This window comes from Sycon ciliatum, chromosome 12, assembly GCF_964019385.1.
Source record: "Sycon ciliatum chromosome 12, ocSycCili1.1, whole genome shotgun sequence".
In the NCBI taxonomy this organism is placed as follows: Eukaryota; Metazoa; Porifera; class Calcarea; order Leucosolenida; family Sycettidae; genus Sycon; species Sycon ciliatum.
Genome location: NC_088654.1, coordinates 6,742,759 through 6,761,990, shown reverse-complemented (window position 1 = coordinate 6,761,990; position 19,232 = coordinate 6,742,759). Strand labels below are relative to the sequence as shown.

General features: G+C 48.4%; 2 protein-coding genes across 2 annotated transcripts in view; one reads left to right on the top strand and one right to left on the bottom strand.

Annotated features, from left to right (window-relative positions):
• Window positions 1-7,450: 7,450 nt before the first annotated feature.
• On the bottom strand, window positions 7,451-11,470 carry LOC135827911 (uncharacterized protein K02A2.6-like). Its single transcript, XM_065340348.1, has one exon. The coding sequence runs from the start codon at window positions 11,468-11,470 to the stop codon at window positions 7,451-7,453; it is 4,020 nt and encodes a 1,339-aa protein (XP_065196420.1).
• Window positions 11,471-13,843: 2,373 nt separating this feature from the next.
• Window positions 13,844-19,232, top strand: part of LOC135827909 (uncharacterized) — a 28,114-nt gene continuing 22,725 nt past the window's right edge. Inside the window, exons 1-4 of the mRNA XM_065340347.1 lie at window positions 13,844-13,892; window positions 14,370-14,522; window positions 15,526-15,885; window positions 16,618-16,770. Coding sequence (XP_065196419.1) covers window positions 13,844-13,892; window positions 14,370-14,522; window positions 15,526-15,885; window positions 16,618-16,770 — 715 coding nt within the window. The remainder of the gene's footprint in view (window positions 13,893-14,369; window positions 14,523-15,525; window positions 15,886-16,617; window positions 16,771-19,232) is intronic.

Genomic DNA, 19,232 nt, shown 5'->3' with positions numbered 1-19,232 from the left:
GAGTGTGCGTGTGTGTGTGTGCATGTATGTGTGTTAGTGTATGTGCGTATGTATATGCCCACCGCCAAGGCGAGTGAGGTTGTTCATTCATTCTGCCTGCATTCAGTCCAAAACATGGCTTAACACCCCCCCCCCTCCCGCACCATGCCAAATCCCCCATCCCCGCCCCTACCCCTCCCCTACCCCTACCCACCTCCTGCCCACCACCTCCCCACCATGCCAACTTTTCCTCTCCCGAGTAGTGTTCATGCCACCACCACTAGACAGAATCAATACGTACATCAAGGAGGAATCTATGGCCTTCATCTCCAGATACCACTGTGCTTGATCACGAAGATAACCAGACATCAGCGACAACAACTGGAATGAGTTCTGGCTTATTCTGATGCTGCTCTCGTCTATCCCTACCTTCGCAACACAACTGGCTCGGACAATCGACTCGCCATGATGCTCCTCTCAATCATACTCCCTGAAATTCTACATTGTATCATAGTTCCTGCTGTTAAGCCTTGCCTTCTTTTCATTTTGCTGACCTTTGCAATTCTATCCGGCGTTGCGGCCAAAAACACGCACCAAAAAGAAAAGTTTTGTTTTTGGTGCGTGTGTTTGGCCGCGATGCCGAGACCTCAGGTCGGCAGAGCCATCAATGCACTACCACCACTGTTGCGTATCAGTGCAGCCCCTGGTCAATAGTTGTCACGTTTGTCCTGGGTCAAAACGGGTTTATTCACAAACAAAACAACATGAAAAGAAGGAAGAACACCAAAGATACAAGGGATGAAACTCGGCGATGAAATCAAAATGAAAATTTGAAATCGTCTTATTCGAAGAAACTCGAGGCAAATGTAACAAGGTTGTGTAAAGATTCAACTCAATCCGTTGACGAATGCTTTGAAAGATGTAAAGTTTGCATGAATGATTCACGCTGAGACTTTGGCACGCCGAGAACAACAAAAATAAATATGTCACGTTTGTCCTAGTCTCAGTACCATTGTAAGAAAATGTTTGTTCCTCACTGTACCGTTGTCGATTCTTTATTATTTTCAAGCTGGGAAAGTGAACATACTGAAGTAGTCAAAAATATGTTCTATCCATGCACTGCAAGATAGCGGACTATCTCTTCTACCATTCAGGACAAGTCTTGTAAAGTATTTCACACGGTTTCTTGAGTTAAACTCCTCAAGCTCCGACACGAAGTAGCGCTTCAGTCACCAATGTGCCAGACACAAATGCAGCATGATCAGCATGTATGTGTGTGTGTGTGTCCGCATGTGTGTGTGTATGTGTGTGACGGTGTGTGTGCGTTTGTGTGTGTGTGTGTGACGGTGTGTGTGTGTGTGTGTGTGTGTGTGTGTGTGTGTGTGTGTGTGTGTGTGTGTGTGTGTGTGTGTGACGTTGTGTGTGTGTGTGTGTCAATTTCACTTCAAGCCATTTAAAGAACACTGTCTTCAGACCAGCATGCACCTTCATGTGCATGCTGCAACTCCGCACTGTGCAGCCAGTGCGTACCGCACTCCCAGCACAGTCCGTGAACTCTGGACTGTGCAGCCAGTGCGTAACGCACTCCCAGCACAGTCCGTGAACTCTGGACTGTGCACTCGCGTTTTGAAAAGAACAGCATTTCTTGTTTACTTTCTTGCTCTCATCCAACAAGAAATGAGGCATTTTTTCGAATTTTCCCTCATTGTGACCGGCCCCTTACTAAGTTAGCAGCCAATAGTAACAGTTCCTATACATTTCGTGCAAGAAGGACATGCAAAGTCATGCAATTCACAGCCAGTACACTACAATACTACACGCGCAGCATGCGCACTCAGGGTTCTAGCCAGATCAAAATAGTAGGGGGGTGGGCATGGGAAGCAGTTACCCGATATCCCATTTTTCCACTTTCCAATATTGTCTAGCCACGCCAAATGCAATGTATGGGGAGAGTCCCTGACTTCACCCCAGACAAATGTGCCTTTATGAACCATCTATGCATGAAAAACACGAAAATCGGAAAATGAGTAGGGGCGGCAATTTTTCACAGGGGGGGGGGGGGCGCAAAAAAGAGTAGGGGGGGCGCTGCGCTCCCCCCCCCCCCCTCCCCTACCCCCCTTTGGCTAGAACCCTGGCACTTACCGCTCTACATGCAAAACAGTCAAAATTGTCATATGTAGCAGGAAGAAACAAGCAACAACGCATTCAAACTGTACATGGAATTGTGCGACTATGCAAACCAGCTAATATTATCATACTGTACCGTCGTACCCGACAAACGGGTACTCGCTTGCTAACGGGTCAGCAGCTAAACAAACGGGTACTCGGGTACCCGGATCACCCCTTTCACCCCTACTTCAAAATACCAGTGCATCTAGTGTCTGCTTCTTGCAAAGCAGCATGCTGTCTATACTGGTTACCCCAGCAAGTGTAGGGTGTGCATAGGTAACTGTATTGGCCGTTTTATGCCGATGTACACCGTGTGGTGCAGACCAGGTGAGCCATTGGTGGTCGATTCACATGGCTTCGCCAGTTGTGTGGATTAGACAGTTATCTGGCGCAAGTCTTGATCTGTTTCATTCAGATCTTGTTCCCTATCGTTGCTATAAGAGAAAATCTGTGGGTTCACATCCAGTGCATATGCAGATTTGTGTGCTTCTCTTTCGACGGGCGTATACATGGTACATGGTGTGTGTGTGTGTGTGTGTGTGTGTGTGTGTGTGTGTGTGTGTGTGTGTGTGTGTGTGTGTGTGTGTGTGTGTGTGTGTGTGTGTGTGTGTGTGGGTGCGTGCGTGCGTGCGTGCGTGCGTGAGTGTGTGTGTGTGTGTGTGTGTGTGTGTGTGTGTGTGTGTGTGTGTGTGATATTCCTATTCCTCGTTGCAGCTTGCACACCTCCACAGCTAGAGACAAGACCAGCAGGATATGAAGGAATTGCTCAGAACGGAACAACAATCTGCCAGAAAGGATGGTTTCCAGAAACCTCCAAGCCAGCAGCATGCTCAGAGAGTGGTATCTTGCAGCCGACTAAATGCATCTGTATGTGATTAACAGTTACAATTCTGATTGCTATCCTTTGACTTTCTTTAAATTTTAACGTAGAATCTGCGACAAGTTTGGCCATTAGAACATTTTGAAACGCTCCACCACTCCACACTGCCATCTTGGTCCACATTCACACCACAATTGTCCGGAAATTCATTAGGTAGATGTTGCATATCCTCCAGACAGTTCTTTCGCTCATTGAAAGCTCCTCAGTGGAGGTAGATAACTCACGATATAACCCGGCACACATTGGTTTGAGGGGAGTTATAGACGGGAAATGCTTGGAGAAAACACATGACGGTCACCAGCATGACTCGAACCAGGTACCCTTGTATGTAAGTTTGTGCGCTCATGTGTGCACGTATGTTTGTGTCCGCGTGCGCATGTGTTTGGGTGTGCGTGTGTCTGAGGGTGTGTTTGTGTATATGCATTCGGAGGCCTGCTACTGGGCGTTTGTGGCAATGTGTGGTGTGCCTGCTCTCCTATCTATTATTACCTGGTATTTATTTCTAATTTGCTCTGTTGTGCTCCTGCTAATTTTTTCTCACTTCGTATTTTTTCTGTTTGGCGCGCATGAGCAGTGCTGAAACCGAGACCCTTGGTCGGTTGAGCTGCTCTTGCCCAGCCTCCACTGCTTCGGCTGCCATCCCTATGTGTATCCATGTGCGTTTTTGCCGGTATTTGCACCATGATGATTTGTGGCTATTGTGTAAAAAAAAACCTTGCTCATGAGCCGGGATACTCTAATCAAGCTAGTAGCATGAAGACAACCGCTGCTGGTATTGGCACTATTCTCGTAGATCGTTTCGGCACATTCCACTTTACGATCTTGATGGCTGGCTTCGCAAAGAACGTTCGTTCTGTCAAGGCGTTTAAGCTATGGTGCAGTTGTCATCCAAGCATAGCATAATTATAATCAACATTTCATGGCTCAATTTTGTCAGAGCGTCCTGCTGATGCCCTTTCTTTCTCTGTTTGTATTTCCCTTATGCAGCTGCATCTCAGTACCACAAGAATGATCTTTATGTCATTGTGCCAACTATCCCCTTTTCCCGCGACCTGCTGAGGATGAGTCATTACAATGCCACCAAACACTGCATAGACATATATGGATATGACGCAAGACTGTTGGACTTTCAAAATGCTTTTGAAGTGGAGACTCTCTCCTTTGTGCTCGGGAAACTTGGTGCTGCCGCCGCCAAAGACCTATTCTTCTGGTCTCGACAATCCAATGAATTGGCTTTTAATGGATATACTTTTGATACTCATTACGCCTTCGAGGTGAATGGCAACCGGCTAGGACATAGTGAGGCCAGGGACAATTCGAGGGAGCTTCCATTTGCCTGCTTAGCCAGTAAGTAGTATGAACTCTCAAGTATGAGTACAGGGGCGTACCCGCCGCTCCGGCCGGTCCGGCTTTGGCCGGACCACTTTTTCGCCCGACCACGACCACCATAGTAAAACAATGCCAAAAGTGCCCAGAATGCAGGATTTTGCACCCTAATTTCAAAAAAATTCTGGGGGGAGATCCCCCGGACCCCCGGGCCGGACCACCGCCAACGGCGGTGCTACGCGCCTGGAGTAGTGGTTTGTGTTAGTGTCTGCTTTCCTGCCTGCAATGATGAGACCAAGAGACAGTTACACTTAACTGACAATCAGCTCTAGCGCATCTTGGATGCGCACTCCAACAGACTTCCAGCTTGGAATGTTGGGTGCAGTGAATGGGATTTTCGGTCTTTGACCACTTTCTGGTGAGCTGATCTACTCACCTCCCACCGCTTTAGGAACTGCATCTGTGCCGTGATCCTTGAAGGGTGGTGGCGTTCCTACAGATGCGGAAACCCGGCTTCCAGCCGAGTCCCACGTGAACCGTATTTTTTTGTTTGGAATGTTGTATGTCAACATTTTTTTACGTTCTGAGGAGGAGGCAGGGGCTGGGTCTAACCTAAAATAATTCGTTTGGTGAAAAAAGGTTCGATATTTAAGGATGGCCCCTTAAAAGGTGCAGATGTACGGTATGTACACCAATAGCCAGTTGTTGTCATTGCTGTTGTGTGTGGTGTGTTAATCTCTGGTAACTCTATTAGGAGTATGCAATAATGCTGTGCGAGTGGATAGCACAGGTGTTCTCAATATTCCCGAGAATGGTTTAGCACACTGCCTGCCAGGCCACATGCTGAAAAATCCCAAACGCGTCTATTGTCACCAAGGAAACTGGGTCAACTTCCCAATCTGCGAACGTAAGTAGAGCAACCTGAACATAATGTTGTTGTTCTATTTTTAATGTAAGGCCACACCGTTTTTTGTCTATGTTTCGCTTCCCCCGCACGCGTGTATTTCACAGCCGGAGTTCAAAAACAAAACAAAAAACCGAACATGATTGTTACAGGGAAACTATTATGTTGACATCATTTATTTTGTCGCATGATTGTACTCCGCTTGCATACATGTACATGCACCTGTGTGTGCGTGTAAGCTGGTTCCCAAGTCACACAATCATCATGCCGCCTGTGGTTAGACCACAAGCATGCCAGAGGCGTGGCTTCCCATCCAGCTGATAGTGCTGACACAGTTTGGCCAGTTGTTACAAATCAGTAGAGATTGCATTGTGCAATAAACTTACCCTGCGACATTCATTGTATTGAAATTACACTCATGTATTCATGTATGAATTAATAATTATTCTTCATGTACATGTACATGATCAGTTCCAGGTCTTTATTGCTCCACTGTACATGTACACACATGCAATGCAAGTACACTGGGTTTTTTTGGATGGCATTTTTTCGCCCTCCCTCATTGATTTCATCGAATAAGGTGACGCGAAACATAGAAAAAAGCGGTGTGGTCTATAGTAGAAGAAGAAAAACAAGGAGACGAGTTATGAAGCAACTATCCTCAGCTGTAACAAGATAATACGCAGTCAGTCAGTAAGTTGCTTCATAACTCGTTTCCTTGAGGTTTCTTCTATTTTCCATTTCTTACTGGCTCATTATCCAAGTTAAATTTTATTTTAATTCTCACAGTTGAACAAGCATGGTTGCCTTTGCACTAGAGGATAACCCCAAGCTCCTAAGAAAAATCAAAATTAATGATGAAAATCAAGCTTCCACAAGGAAAACCAAGACCAAAATCTAGAATCAAGAGGCCAGGAATAGAGTGCGACACTGAAACCGTGTTGTGCGAATTCTTTATCCTGATGCTGCTGGTATTTCCACAGCTTCAAGCAGTGGCTCCAAATCCCGTTAAATCCATGAAGGGTGGCAGGGCATATCTTCCAACAAGTGGCTGCATCATATTACTGCTGTTATTTGTTATCACTTTGTCCCTTTCTCTTCTTTGTTCATTTTTCAGTTGCAAGTTCAGTGTTAGTACACGCATTCGTTATTGCTCTCGCTTACATTGATAAAATTCACACTTGTAAATTTCACTGCTGTTGTTCTTAGTGTTATTTCTCTAACTTAGATTTTCTATAATAGTTCAATTTTGTTTTCATTGTCCTTTAGTACAACGAAGATTCCTGATGAGTGTTGTACGAAAACTTGTTTGAATCCTCATTTTCTCTACACCGTTTCTTCACATTTTCATCGTTTTATTGCACATTGTCTCCACAGTTTTACATTACATGAATAAAGTGTACACAAATGTCGATCCAGCTTGTATTACTGATTGCGGTTATCAGATTATTATTATTATTATGAAAAGACCCAAAGGCAATGTGCCTATCGAGGGGTTCGTTTGATTGAAAGAACAGTACTACTACTAGTACATGTAGATGTATGTACAAAGACAAGTAGGGAAATGGTGGAGATAATAAGTGTTGGAATGGACTCGGATGGAGAGCCAAGATTTACTTTATACAAAAGAGAAAGGACCAAGGAACTACAAGTTACGCTATACTGATGAGCTGAGCATGAGCGGATTGTTTAGTAACCGGTGGTGTTAGTGGACAGTATAGCGTAACTTGTAATTCCTTGGTCCTTTCCCTTTTGTATAATAAGTGTGTGTTTCGGGGTAAACAAGTTAGTTTTTTACGATAGGATTATATTCACACTTGGCCATTGTAGGCAAATCATAAGAACTACGACTTCTAAAGGATGCTGCATGAAAGTAGGCAGCTGCGAGATACGTATCTCGCGCATGCTCTTGCATGGCTACGTAATGCATTACATCATAATACAACATCCCCTTCGTCATAAAGGAGTTTAACAACCTACATAACATACCGTACGTATATGACGGCGTGTTCACAATATAGAACATAACATCCAACAATAGCTCTATGTACAAGGTAACAATCATGAATGGCACACGACGGCGTGCTAACAATACAGAGACATAGTATCCAACAATAGCTCTATGTACAATATAACAATGGCACCTCAGCTACTGTGACATAAGCGAACAGGTCCATGAGGCCTCTCTGGCCCTACACATCCAGGATTGACCTGGGTGCGACTGCGCGGCCAGACCGTGTTCGATACAGCTGGGTGGCAGGTTCAGCAGGCTGGCTGACGTCACACGGTGACGGCGGCTGAGACTGGCTAACGTCGCTCCACGGCGACGGCACGTCACTCGGCGGCTGAGGGCCTGCGAGACTGGCATCCGGCGGGAAGTGGACCCGCCTCTCTCTGAGGTGGGTACGGTTGCGCCGCACTTCTGTCCCATGGTCAGGCTGCACCATGTATGACCGTGGCCCGTTGACAGACTGGGTTACGATACCAGGTTCCCACAGGTGCGTGGTCGGGCTGCGGATGCCGACGTGCTGACCAGGAACTAGGGGGCGGAGGGACTGCGCTCGCTGGTCATGGTGTACTTTCTGCTGGTCCTGCTGTTCCTCGAGCTTTTGTCGGATAGCCTCGTCCCGAGTGTCGCGCTGGTGTTTGCGAGGCAGGTTGTCCTGTACCTGACGACCGAACAGCATCTCGGCCGGCGACGGTAAGCCCTGGCACACTGGGGTGGCGCGAATGCACAGCAGTGCTAAGTGCGGGTCGGTCCCGCTCTCCCTTGCCTTCTCGAGAGCTCTCTTAGCGATCTTGACTTGCGATTCGATAAACCCGTTACTCTGCGGGTGATGTGGCGACGACGTACTGTGGCGGAATCCATATTCGGCAGCAAACTCCGCGAACAGATGGCTGCTGTATTGCGGCCCGTTGTCCGACTTCAGCACGGCTGGGATGCCGTGCTCACCGAAAATCTCCTTGAGGTGCTGGATGATGGCCCTGCTGGTCGCTTGTCCGGCAGGCAGCTTCCGGGTGATAAAGTACTTGGAGTAGTAGTCGGCGGCAATGAGGTATTCTGACCCGCCGAGGTAGAACAGGTCCGTGCCTAAGGTGTGCCATGCCCTTGGCGGAATATCGGGCTGCATCAGTGGTTCCTTGGCTTGACTGCTCTGGTGGCGCTGGCACGTCGTGCAAGATGAGACAGTTGCTTCGATATCCTTGTTGATGTCCTTCCAGAAGACGGACGTTCTGGCTCGCAGCTTGGTCTTCTCTATGCCTTGGTGGCTGGCGTGCAGCTTGCTGAGGATTTCCCCCCTCATTGGCGGGGGAATCAGGACGCGACTGCTCTTCAGGATGAGACCGTCCTCGGTGCTCATCTCGTCGCGGAAATTCCAGTACGGGAGCAGAATTGCCGGCACCGCGCTCCTCTCTGATGGCCAGCCACTGAAGATCATCTCCTTCAGTGCTGACATCTCGGCGTCTTTAGCCGACTCCTCGCGGATCCTCGTCATCGCTGCATCGCTGAATTGCGGGAACACGGCGTGTACACTGACGTCGAGGTCCTCAATTGGCTCTGTTTCCTCTGGCGACAGTCGGGATAGCGCGTCTGCGATCGGAATGTCCTTTCCGGGGCGGTACTTGATGGTCATGTCGTACGGCTGCAGCTTCAGCAGCATGCGCTGTAGACGCGGCGGGGCTGCGCGGAGGTGCTTGAGCTTGATTGACTCCAGCGGCTTGTGGTCGGATTCTACTATGAATGACTGACCGAATAGGTAGGTGTGGAATCTTTCACACCCGTATACGACAGCTAAGAGCTCACGCTCAATATTGGCGTAGCGAGACTCCGTCTCGGTAAGCTTCTTGCTGGCGAATGCAACAGGCTTGTCGTCCTGCAGCAGAGTGGCGCCGAGACCTTTCATGGAAGCGTCGACTTGTAGTGTCGTTGCCTTGCCTGGGTCAAAGTAACTGAGCGTTACTTCTGTCGAAATGGCGGCCTTGACCTTGTCGAAGGTGCGCTGGTGGCTGTCTGTCCAGGCGAACGGTGTATCTGGCTTGGTCAGCTCACGCAGGTGCGCGGTCAGTGTGCTGGCATTCGGTATGAACGGCCTCATGTACGTGACTAGCCCGAGGAACGTCTGGAGCTCGTCCTCGTTCTCGGGGTGCTCCATCTGCTTCAGCGCTGAGACCTTCTTCGGGTCGGGCTGTATTCCGTCAGCGCTGCAGATGATGCGGAAGAACTTGATCTTGTCCTCTTTGATGCGGCATTTGTCTGGGTTCAACTTGAGACCAGATTGTTCGCAGCGAACCATCATCTGGTGCATGTTGAGATCATGGTCCTCGTCTGACGTCCTGTATGTGACGATGTCGTCTGCGATGCCGGTGACGCCTGAGCACCCTTCGAACGTCTGGTCGATCCTTGCTTGGAAGACATCTTGCGACATCTTGAGGCCGAATGGCATGCGAAGGAATCTGTAGCGCCCGAATGGTGTGTTGAAGGTGGTGAGGTAACTGGATTCGTCGTCGAGCTCCACATTCCAGTACCCACATTTGACGTCGACAATCGAGAACACTTTGGCACCTCTCAACTTCGGGGTGATCTCCTCAATGGTGGAGACCACGTGGTGCTCTCGCAGGATGGCGTGATTGACGTCCTTGGGGTCTAGGCACAGGCGTAGCTTGCCATTGTCTTTGAGGCGGAACACGAGGCTGTTCACCCATGCTGTTGGTTCGCCTTCCTGGATCTTGGTGATGATGCCGTTCTGGATCATGTCCTCCAGCTCCGTCTTGATCTCGTCTCTCAGTGCGATGGCGTGGAGGTGGCGTGGAGGGTGTACAACCGGGACGACGTTGGGGTCCACTGTGATGTGGTATTTGCCCTGGAATTTCCCAATGCCATCGAAGCACTTCGGGTATTGCTTCATCAGGTCATCCTTGTCTCGGATGCTCGCTGGCTTCTCCTGGACAGCGCAGTTCAGCGTGACTAACTGCAGGGCTGCCGCTGTCGGAAGGCCGATGATAGCAGTGCCAGGGCAGTCCGTGATGTAGAAGTCAGCGAGTTGACTCTTGCCATCGTAAGAGCACGGAATAGGACGGGTTCCGCATTGCTTTATCTTGGATCCGCCGTACGCTGTGAGGGTGGTACTTGACGGCTTCACGGACTTCGGCTTTGGGTATCCGTTTGGTCCGACGTGCTGGGGAAACATTTGGCAGAACACTCTCAGCGGCAATATATTGCCCTGGGCGCCCGTATCCACCTTGGCTCTCAAGGTGGCCGGTCTGTTGGTGTTGTCCAGGCTGACATTGAGGGTCGCGAACACCTCTCGCTCTAGTGGCGGTTGGTGACGCTCGACGCTGTCGATGATGACGGCGTCGAAATGCAGTGCGTCGAAGCGTCTCCGTGGGCTGGGGCTCCTCTGGGGGTAGCGCTCCCACGGGCTGGGGCTCCTCTGGCGCCAGCGTCCGCGTTGCTGGCCCCTTCCATGTGCCTCGTCTCTCCCCTGCGAACGGCATACGTTTGCCCAGTGATTCGCCTTCCCGCATTTGTTGCAGGTGGAGCCGTGCGCTGGGCACTTGCTTGGGTGGTGGGTTCGTCCACATTTGCCGCAATCTGCGTGTCCCACAGATTTGGAAATGGCGTGAACCGTTTCAGGTAGACGGCTGCTGCTGGTGGCGGTGGACAGCTGCTCCATGTGGCGCTGTGTTGCTTCATAAGTACGGGCCTTGTCAAGCGCTTCGTCCAGAGTCAAATCACTACCACCCTCCAGCAGGCGTTCTTGCACTTTCGAGTGCTTCGTCCCCACGATTAGCTGTTCTATCAGGTGATCGTTAGTCTCCTGAGCGTCCCTGAACTTGCACTTGGACGTCTTCTTCTTACACCTCGCAAAGTAATCATCTACAGACTCGTCGGGTTGCTGGCGGTATTTCTGAAGCTCAAACCGAGCCAGTCGTGCATTTACCCGTGGCTGCAAATGCTTATTAAATTTCTTGAAGACGGCAGCTACTTTGGATTTGTCGCTTGCATTATCCCACTCGAAACTATTGAAAGCATCAACACCAGTTCTCCCGATCCATTGCATGACATAGGCGACCTTTTCCTTGTCGGACTTGTCGGAAAAGGGCCCTTGGAAAACTAGAAGGCAGTATTGTTGGAACCGCTCGAATTCATCAGGTAAATCTGCGGCTTGCCAATCCATCGACGGCGGGGTAAATCCGGCTGCTTCTGCCATTTTACCTCTTGCACCGGTGGCGCTACTGCGACAATTCTAGGGCGTTTATTTAGTTTACTTCTGACACCATGTTTCGGGGTAAACAAGTTAGTTGTTTACGATAGGATTATATTCTCACTTGGCCATTGTAGGCAAATCATAAGAACTACGACTTCTAAAGGATGCTGCATGAAAGTAGGCAGCTGCGAGATGCGTATCTCGCGCATGCTCTTGCATGGCTACGTAATGCATTACATCATAATACAACAGTGTGGTGATATATTGCTTGCCCGAACACCCCTTATTTATTATTGTTCTGTTCTTGACTGCTTGCCACCGTCGGGGTGAAGAGTTGTTGCTGCTGGGTGCGGTGCCTGGATTCATGGCCCATCACTCCAGTGCTATACAGTCAACGTTGCGTATAACCACACTCGGCCGGGCATCAGAAAAAGTGTCCTTATTCGCAAAGTGTCGTTATACCCGAAGTCTCATTATATGTATACAGGTAATATGGACTTTGCTCTGGGCATGAAAAATCTGTCGTTATTCGCGAATTTTCGTCATATCCGCAGTCATTATTAGCAAGTTGATTGTATGTACCAAGGGTTCTTCCCTGTTGGTAAGCATTCAGAGGAACATCAAGCCTGAGCCTGGGGGAGGGCGGGAGGGGGCACATGCACCCCTAAATATTTTGACCTAGATTCAGCATGCACATAATGACCATGAATGAAGTGTGTGCACTGCTGAGGCTGTCATGCCTACCTATCATTATCTTACACAAAGTATTGAAATCCTTTGGCATGGTGTGAGTCCAACCAAACACTGTTTGCACCGCTTCTGCAAGTTACTGTTTACCTCCTGTACGTAATACACCACCGTCCGGCGACAAAGAACGGACCGCCGAAGAACGGACCGCCGAAGAACGGACCACCAAAGAACGGACCACCAAAAAATGGACCACCAAAGAACGGACCGCCAAAGAATGGACCGCCAAAAAACGGACCGCCGAAGAATGGACCACCGAAGAACGGACCACCAAAGAACGGACCAACAAAGAATGGACCACCAAAGAACGGACCGCCAAAGAACGGACCGCCAAAAAACCGATAGCCGAAGAATGGACCGCCGAAGAACGGACCGCCAAAGAACGGACCGCCGAAGAATGGACCGTCGAAGAACGGACCGTCGAAGAACGGACCACCAAAGAACGGACCACCAAAGAAGGGGACCACCAAAGAACGAACCGCCAAAGAACGAACCGAGGAAGAATGGACCGCCGAAGAACGGACCGCCAAAGAACGGACTGCCAAAGAACGGACTGCCGAAGAACGACCCGCCAAAGAACGGACCGCAGAAGAACGGACCGCCGAAGAACGGACCGCCAAAGAACGGACCGCCGAAGAACGGACCGCCGAAGAACGGAGCCCCGAAGAACGGACCGCCGAAGAACGGACCGCCGAAAAACGGACCGCCAAAGAACGGACCGCCGAAGAACCGAAGAGCGGACCGCCGAGGAACGGACCGCCGAGAAACGGACCGCCGAAGAACGAACCGCCGAAGAACGGACCGCCGAGGAACGGACCGCCGAGGAACGGACCGCCGAGGAACGGACCGCCGAGGAACGGACCGCCAAAGAAAGGAACCGCCGAAGAACGGACCGCCCAAGGACCGCCCAAGAACGGACCGCCGAAGAACGGACCGCCGAAGAACGGACCGCCGAAGAACGGACCGCCGAAGAACGGACCGCCGAAGAACGGACCGCCGAAGAACGGACCGCCGAAGAACGGACCGCCGAAGAACGGATCGCCGAAGAACGGACCGCCAAAGAACGGACCACCGAAGAACCGAAGAGCGGACCGCCGAGGAACGGACCGCCGAAGAACGGACCGCCGAAGAACGGACCGCCGAGGAACGGACCGCCGAGGAACGGACCGCCGAGGAACAGACCGCCGAAGAACGGACCGCAGAAGAACGGAACCGCCGAAGAACGGACCGCCCAAGGACCGCCGAAGAACGGACCGCCGAAGAACGGACCGCCGAAGAACGGACCGCCGAGGAACGGACCGCCGAAGAACTGACCGCCGAAGAACGGATCGCCGAAGAACCGACAGGCTAGAATGTCACCAATTTTTAATTACGGTCTAGCCTGCATTTTTTGCAGATAAGAACGGAAGCTGTAATGTACGCTATAATGTACACTCAGACGTATAACTCTGCATGAATGTACATGTAAGACTGTACCATCGAATAAGAACGGAATCGATATGTTAGCTAAAAATTGGAAAGGGCTAGATTAGAGCCCTGACCCCCCAGTTCTTTGGCGCCCGACAGTGCTGTAATGAACCACTTGATCTGCGGACAGAACCGGTTTGTCCTTTTGTGCAGCATGGAAAAATGTGGTCGTCAAAGCAGCGTGCTGTCTATACTGGTTACCCCAGCAAGTGTAGGGTGTGCATAGGTAACTGTATTGGCCGTTTTATGCCGATGTACACCGTGTGGTGCAGACCAGGTGAGCCATTGGTGGTCGATTCACATGGCTTCGCCAGTTGTGTGGATTAGACAGTTATCTGGCGCAAGTCTTGATCTGTTTCATTCAGATCTTGTTCCCTATCGTTGCTATAAGAGAAAATCTGTGGGTTCACATCCAGTGCATATGCAGATTTGTGTGCTTCTCTTCCGACGGGCGTATACATGGTACATGGTGTGTGTGTGTGTGTGTGTGTGTGTGTGTGTGTGTGTGTGTGTGTGTGTGTGTGTGTGGGTGCGTGCGTGCGTGCGTGCGTGAGTGTGTGTGTGTGTGTGTGTGTGTGTGTGTGTGTGTGTGTGTGTGTGTGTGTGTGTGTGTGTGTGTGTGTGTGTGTGTGTGTGTGTGTGTGTGTGTGTGTGTGTGTGTGTGTGATATTCCTATTCCTCGTTGCAGCTTGCACACCTCCACAGCTAGAGACAAGACCAGCAGGATATGAAGGAATTGCTCAGAACGGAACAACAATCTGCCAGAAAGGATGGTTTCCAGAAACGTCCAAGCCAGCAGCATGCTCAGAGAGTGGTATCTTGCAGCCGACTAAATGCATCTGTATGTGATTAACAGTTACAATTCTGATTGCTATCCTTTGACTTTCTTTAAATTTTAACGTAGAATCTGCGACAAGTTTGGCCATTAGAACATTTTGAAACGCTCCACCACTCCACACTGCCATCTTGGTCCACATTCACACCACAATTGTCCGGAAATTCATTAGGTAGATGTTGCATATCCTCCAGACAGTTCTTTCGCTCATTGAAAGCTCCTCAGTGGAGGTAGATAACTCACGATATAACCCGGCACACATTGGTTTGAGGGGAGTTATAGACGGGAAATGCTTGGAGAAAACACATGACGGTCACCAGCATGACTCGAACCAGGTACCCTTGTATGTAAGTTTGTGCGCTCATGTGTGCACGCATGTTTGTGTCCGCGTGCACATGTGTTTGGGTGTGCGTGTGTCTGAGGGTGTGTTTGTGTATATGCATTCGGAGGCCTGCTACTGGGCGTTTGTGGCAATGTGTGGTGTGCCTGCTCTCCTATCTATTATTACTTGGTATTTATTTCTAATTTGCTCTGTTGTGCTCCTGCTAATTTTTTCTCACTTCGTATTTTTTCTGTTTGGCGCGCATGAGCAGTGCTGAAACCAAGACCCTTGGTCGGTTGAGCTGCTCTTGCTCAGCCTCCACTGCTTCGGCTGCCATCCCTATGTGTATCCATGTGCGTTTTTGCCGGTATTTGCACCATGATGATTTGTGGCTATTGTGTAAAAAAAAAACCTTGCTCATGAGCCGGGATACTCTAATCAAGCTAGTAGCATGAAGACAACCGCTGCTGGTATATTGGCACTATTCTCGTAGATCGTTTCGGCACATTCCACTTTACGATCTTGATGGCTGGCTTCGCAAAGAACGTTCGTTCTGTCAAGGCGTTTAAGCTATGGTGCAGTTGTCATCCAAGCATAGCATAATTATAATCAACATTTGATAGCTCAAGTTTGTCAGAGCGTCCTGCTGATGCCCTTTCTTTCTCTGTTTGTATTTCCCTTATGCAGCTGCATCTCAGTACCACAAGAATGATCTTTATGTCATTGTGCCAACTATCCCCTTTTCCCGCGACCTGCTGAGGATGAGTCATTACAATGCCACCAAACACTGCATAGACATATATGGATATGACGCAAGACTGTTGGACTTTCAAAATGCTTTTGAAGTGGAGACTCTCTCCTTTGTGGTCGGGAAACTTGGTGCTGCCGCCGCCAAAGACCTATTCTTCTGGTCTCGACAATCCAATGAATTGGGTTTTGATGGATATACTTTTGATACTCATTACGCCTTCGAGGTGAATGGCAACCGGCTAGGACATAGTGAGGCCAGGGACAATTCGAGGGAGCTTCCATTTGCCTGCTTAGCCAGTAAGTAGTATGAACTCTCAAGTATGAGTACAGGGGCGTAGCAGCCGCTCCGGCCGGTCCGACTTTGGCCGGACCACTTTTTCGCCCGACCACGACCACCATAGTAAAACAATGCCAAAAGTGCCCAGAATGCAGGATTTTGCATCCTAATTTCAAAAAAATTCTGGGGGGAGATCCCCGGACCCCCGGGCCGGACCACCGCCAACGGCGGTGCTACGCGCCTGGAGTAGTGGTTTGTGTTAGTGTCTGCTTTCCTGCCTGCAATGATGAGACCAAGAGACAGTTACACTTAACTGGCAATCAGCTCTAGCGCATCTTGGATGCGCACTCCAACAGCCTTCCAGCTTGGAATGTTGGATGCAGTGAATGGGATTTTCGGTCTTTGACCACTTGCTGGTGAGCTGATCTACTCACCTCCCACCGCTTTAGGAGCTGCATCTGTGCCGTGATCCTTGAAGGGTGGTGGCGTTCCTACAGATGCGGAAAACCCGGCTTCCAGCCGTGTCCCACGTGTACCGTATTTTTTTGTTTGGAATGCTGTATGTCAACATTTTTTACGTTCTGAGGAGGAGGCAGGGGCTGGGTCTAACCTAAAATAATTCGTTTGGTGAAAAAAGGTTCGATATTTAAGGATGGCCCCTTTAAAGGCGCAAACGTACGGTATGTATACCAATAGCCAGTTGTTGTCATTGCTGTTGTGTGTGGTGTGTTAATCTCTGGTAACTCTATTAGGAGTATGCAATAATGCTGTGCGAGTGGATAGCACAGGTGTTCTCAATATTCCCGAGAATGGTTTAGCACACTGCCTGCCAGGCCACACACTGAAAAATCCCAAACGCGTCTATTGCCACCAAGGAAACTGGGTCAACTTCCCAATCTGCGAACGTAAGTAGAGCAACCTGAACATGTTGTGAATTAATGTTGTTCTTTATTTAATGTAAGGCCACGCCGTTTTTTGTCTATGTTTCGCTTCCCCCGCACGCGTGTATTTCACAGCCGGAGTTCAAAAACAAAACAAAAAACCGAACATGATTGTTACAGGGAAACTATTATGTTGACATCATTTATTTTGTCGCATGATTGTACTCCGCTTGCATACATGTACATGCACCTGTGTGTGCGTGTAAGCTGGGCCACAAGTCACACAATCATCACGCCGCCTGTGGTTAGACCACAAGCATGCCAGAGGCGTGGCTTCCCATACAGCTGATAGTGCTGACACAGTTTGGCCAGTTGTTACAAATCAGTAAAGATTGCATTGTGCAATAAACTTACCCTGCGACATTCATTGTATTGAAATTACACTCATGTATTCATGTATGAATTAATAATTAATTTTGATGTACATGTACATGATCAGTTCCAGGTCTTTATTGCTCCACTGTACATGTACACACATGCAATGCAAGTACACTGTTTTTTTTGGATGGCATTTTTTCGCCCTCCCTCATTGATTTCATCGAATAAGGTGACGCGAAACATAGAAAAAAGCGGTGTGGTCTATAGTAGAAGAAGAAAAACAAGGAGACGAGTCATGAAGCAACTATCCTCAGCTGTAACAAGATAATATGCAGTCAGTCAGTAAGTTGCTTCATAACTCGTTTCCTTGAGGTTTCTTCTATTTTCCATTTCTTACTGGCTCATTATCCAAGTTAAATTTTATTTTAATTCTCACAGTTGAACAAGCATGGTTGCCTTTGCACTAGAGGATAACCCCAAGCTCCTAAGAAAAATCAAAATTAATGATGAAAATCAAGCTTCCACAAGGAAAACCAAGACCAAAATCTAGAATCAAGAGGCCAGGAACAGAGTGCGACTGAAACGGTGTTGTGGGAATTCTTTATCCTGATGCTGCTGGTATTTCCACAGCTTCAAGCAGTGGCTCCAAATCCCGTTAAATCCGTGAAGGGTGGCAGGGCATATATCTTCCAACAAGTGGCTGCATCATATTACTGCTGTTATTTGTTATCACTTTGTCCCTTTCTCTTCTTTGTTCATTTTTCAGTTGCAAGTTTAGTGTTAGTACACGCATTCGTTATTGCTCTCGCTTTCATTGATAAAATTCACACTTGTAAATTTCACTGCTGTTGTTCTTAGTGTTATTAATTCTCTAACTTAGATTTTCTATAATAGTTCAATTTTGTTTTCATTGTCCTTTAGTACAACGAAGATTCCTGATGAGTGTTGCACGAAAACTTGTTTGAATCCTCATTTTCTCTACACCATTTCTTCACATTTTCATCGTTTTATTGCACATTGTCTCCACAGTTTTACATTACATGAATAAAGTGTACACAAATGTCGATCCAGCTTGTATTACTGATTGCGGTTATCAGATTATTATTATTATTATGAAAAGACCCAAAGGCAATGTGCCTATCGAGGGGTTCATTTGATTGAAAGAACAGTACTACTACTAGTACATGTAGATGTATGTACAAAGACAAGTAGGGAAATGGTGGAGATAATAAGTGTTGGAATGGACTCGGATGGAGAGCCAAGATTTACTTTATACAAAAGAGAAAGGACCAAGGAACTACAAGTTACACATATACTGATGAGCTGAGCATGAGTGGATTGTTTAGTGACCGGTGGTGTTAGTGGACAGTATAGCGTAACTTGTAATTCCTTGGTCCTTTCCCTTTTGTATAATAAGTGTGGTGATATGTTGCTTGCCCGAACACTCCTTATTTATTATTGTTCTGTTCTTGACTGCTTGCCACCGTCGGGGTGAAGAGTTGTTGCTGCTGGGTGCGGTGCCTGGATTCATGGCACATCACTCCAGTGCTATACAGTCAACGTTGCGTATAACCACACTCGGCCGGGCATCAGAAAAAGTGTCCTTATTCGCAAAGTGTCGTTATACCCGAAGTCTCATTATATGTATACAGGTAGTATGGACTTTGCTCTGGGCATGGAAAATCTGTCGTTATTCGCGAATTTTCGTCATATCCGCAGTCATTATTAGCGAAGTTGATTGTATGTACCAAGGGTTCTTCCCTGTTGGTAAGCATTTTTTTTTTTTTTTTTTTTTTTTTTTTTTTTTTTTTTGGGAACACAGCCCTACAAAGAGACATGTGGAGACAAACACAAGACAAGACACAGGGGATGTAGGGACGACGTGCCGATGTACAGGGAGCAACTCGACCGACCAGGGGTCTCGGCGTTAGCGTTGCAACCTGGCATCGAAAAAAAGGGGGGGGGTGCATGGTCAGGTAGCAAAAATAATAATTTGGTGCGAGAAAGGGGCGCTAGTATTGCACCAAATAATATAAATTAATACGTGTAATGACTAAACCAGAAGGGAAAATGAAGAAAGAGGACAGTAATCATAACAAGCAAGTAGT

Bases quoted from the DNA above. Each gene is read 5' to 3' on its own strand.
- LOC135827911 (XM_065340348.1), bottom strand. From the start codon at position 11,470: ATGGCAGAAGCAGCCGGATTTACCCCGCCGTCGATGGATTGGCAAGCC.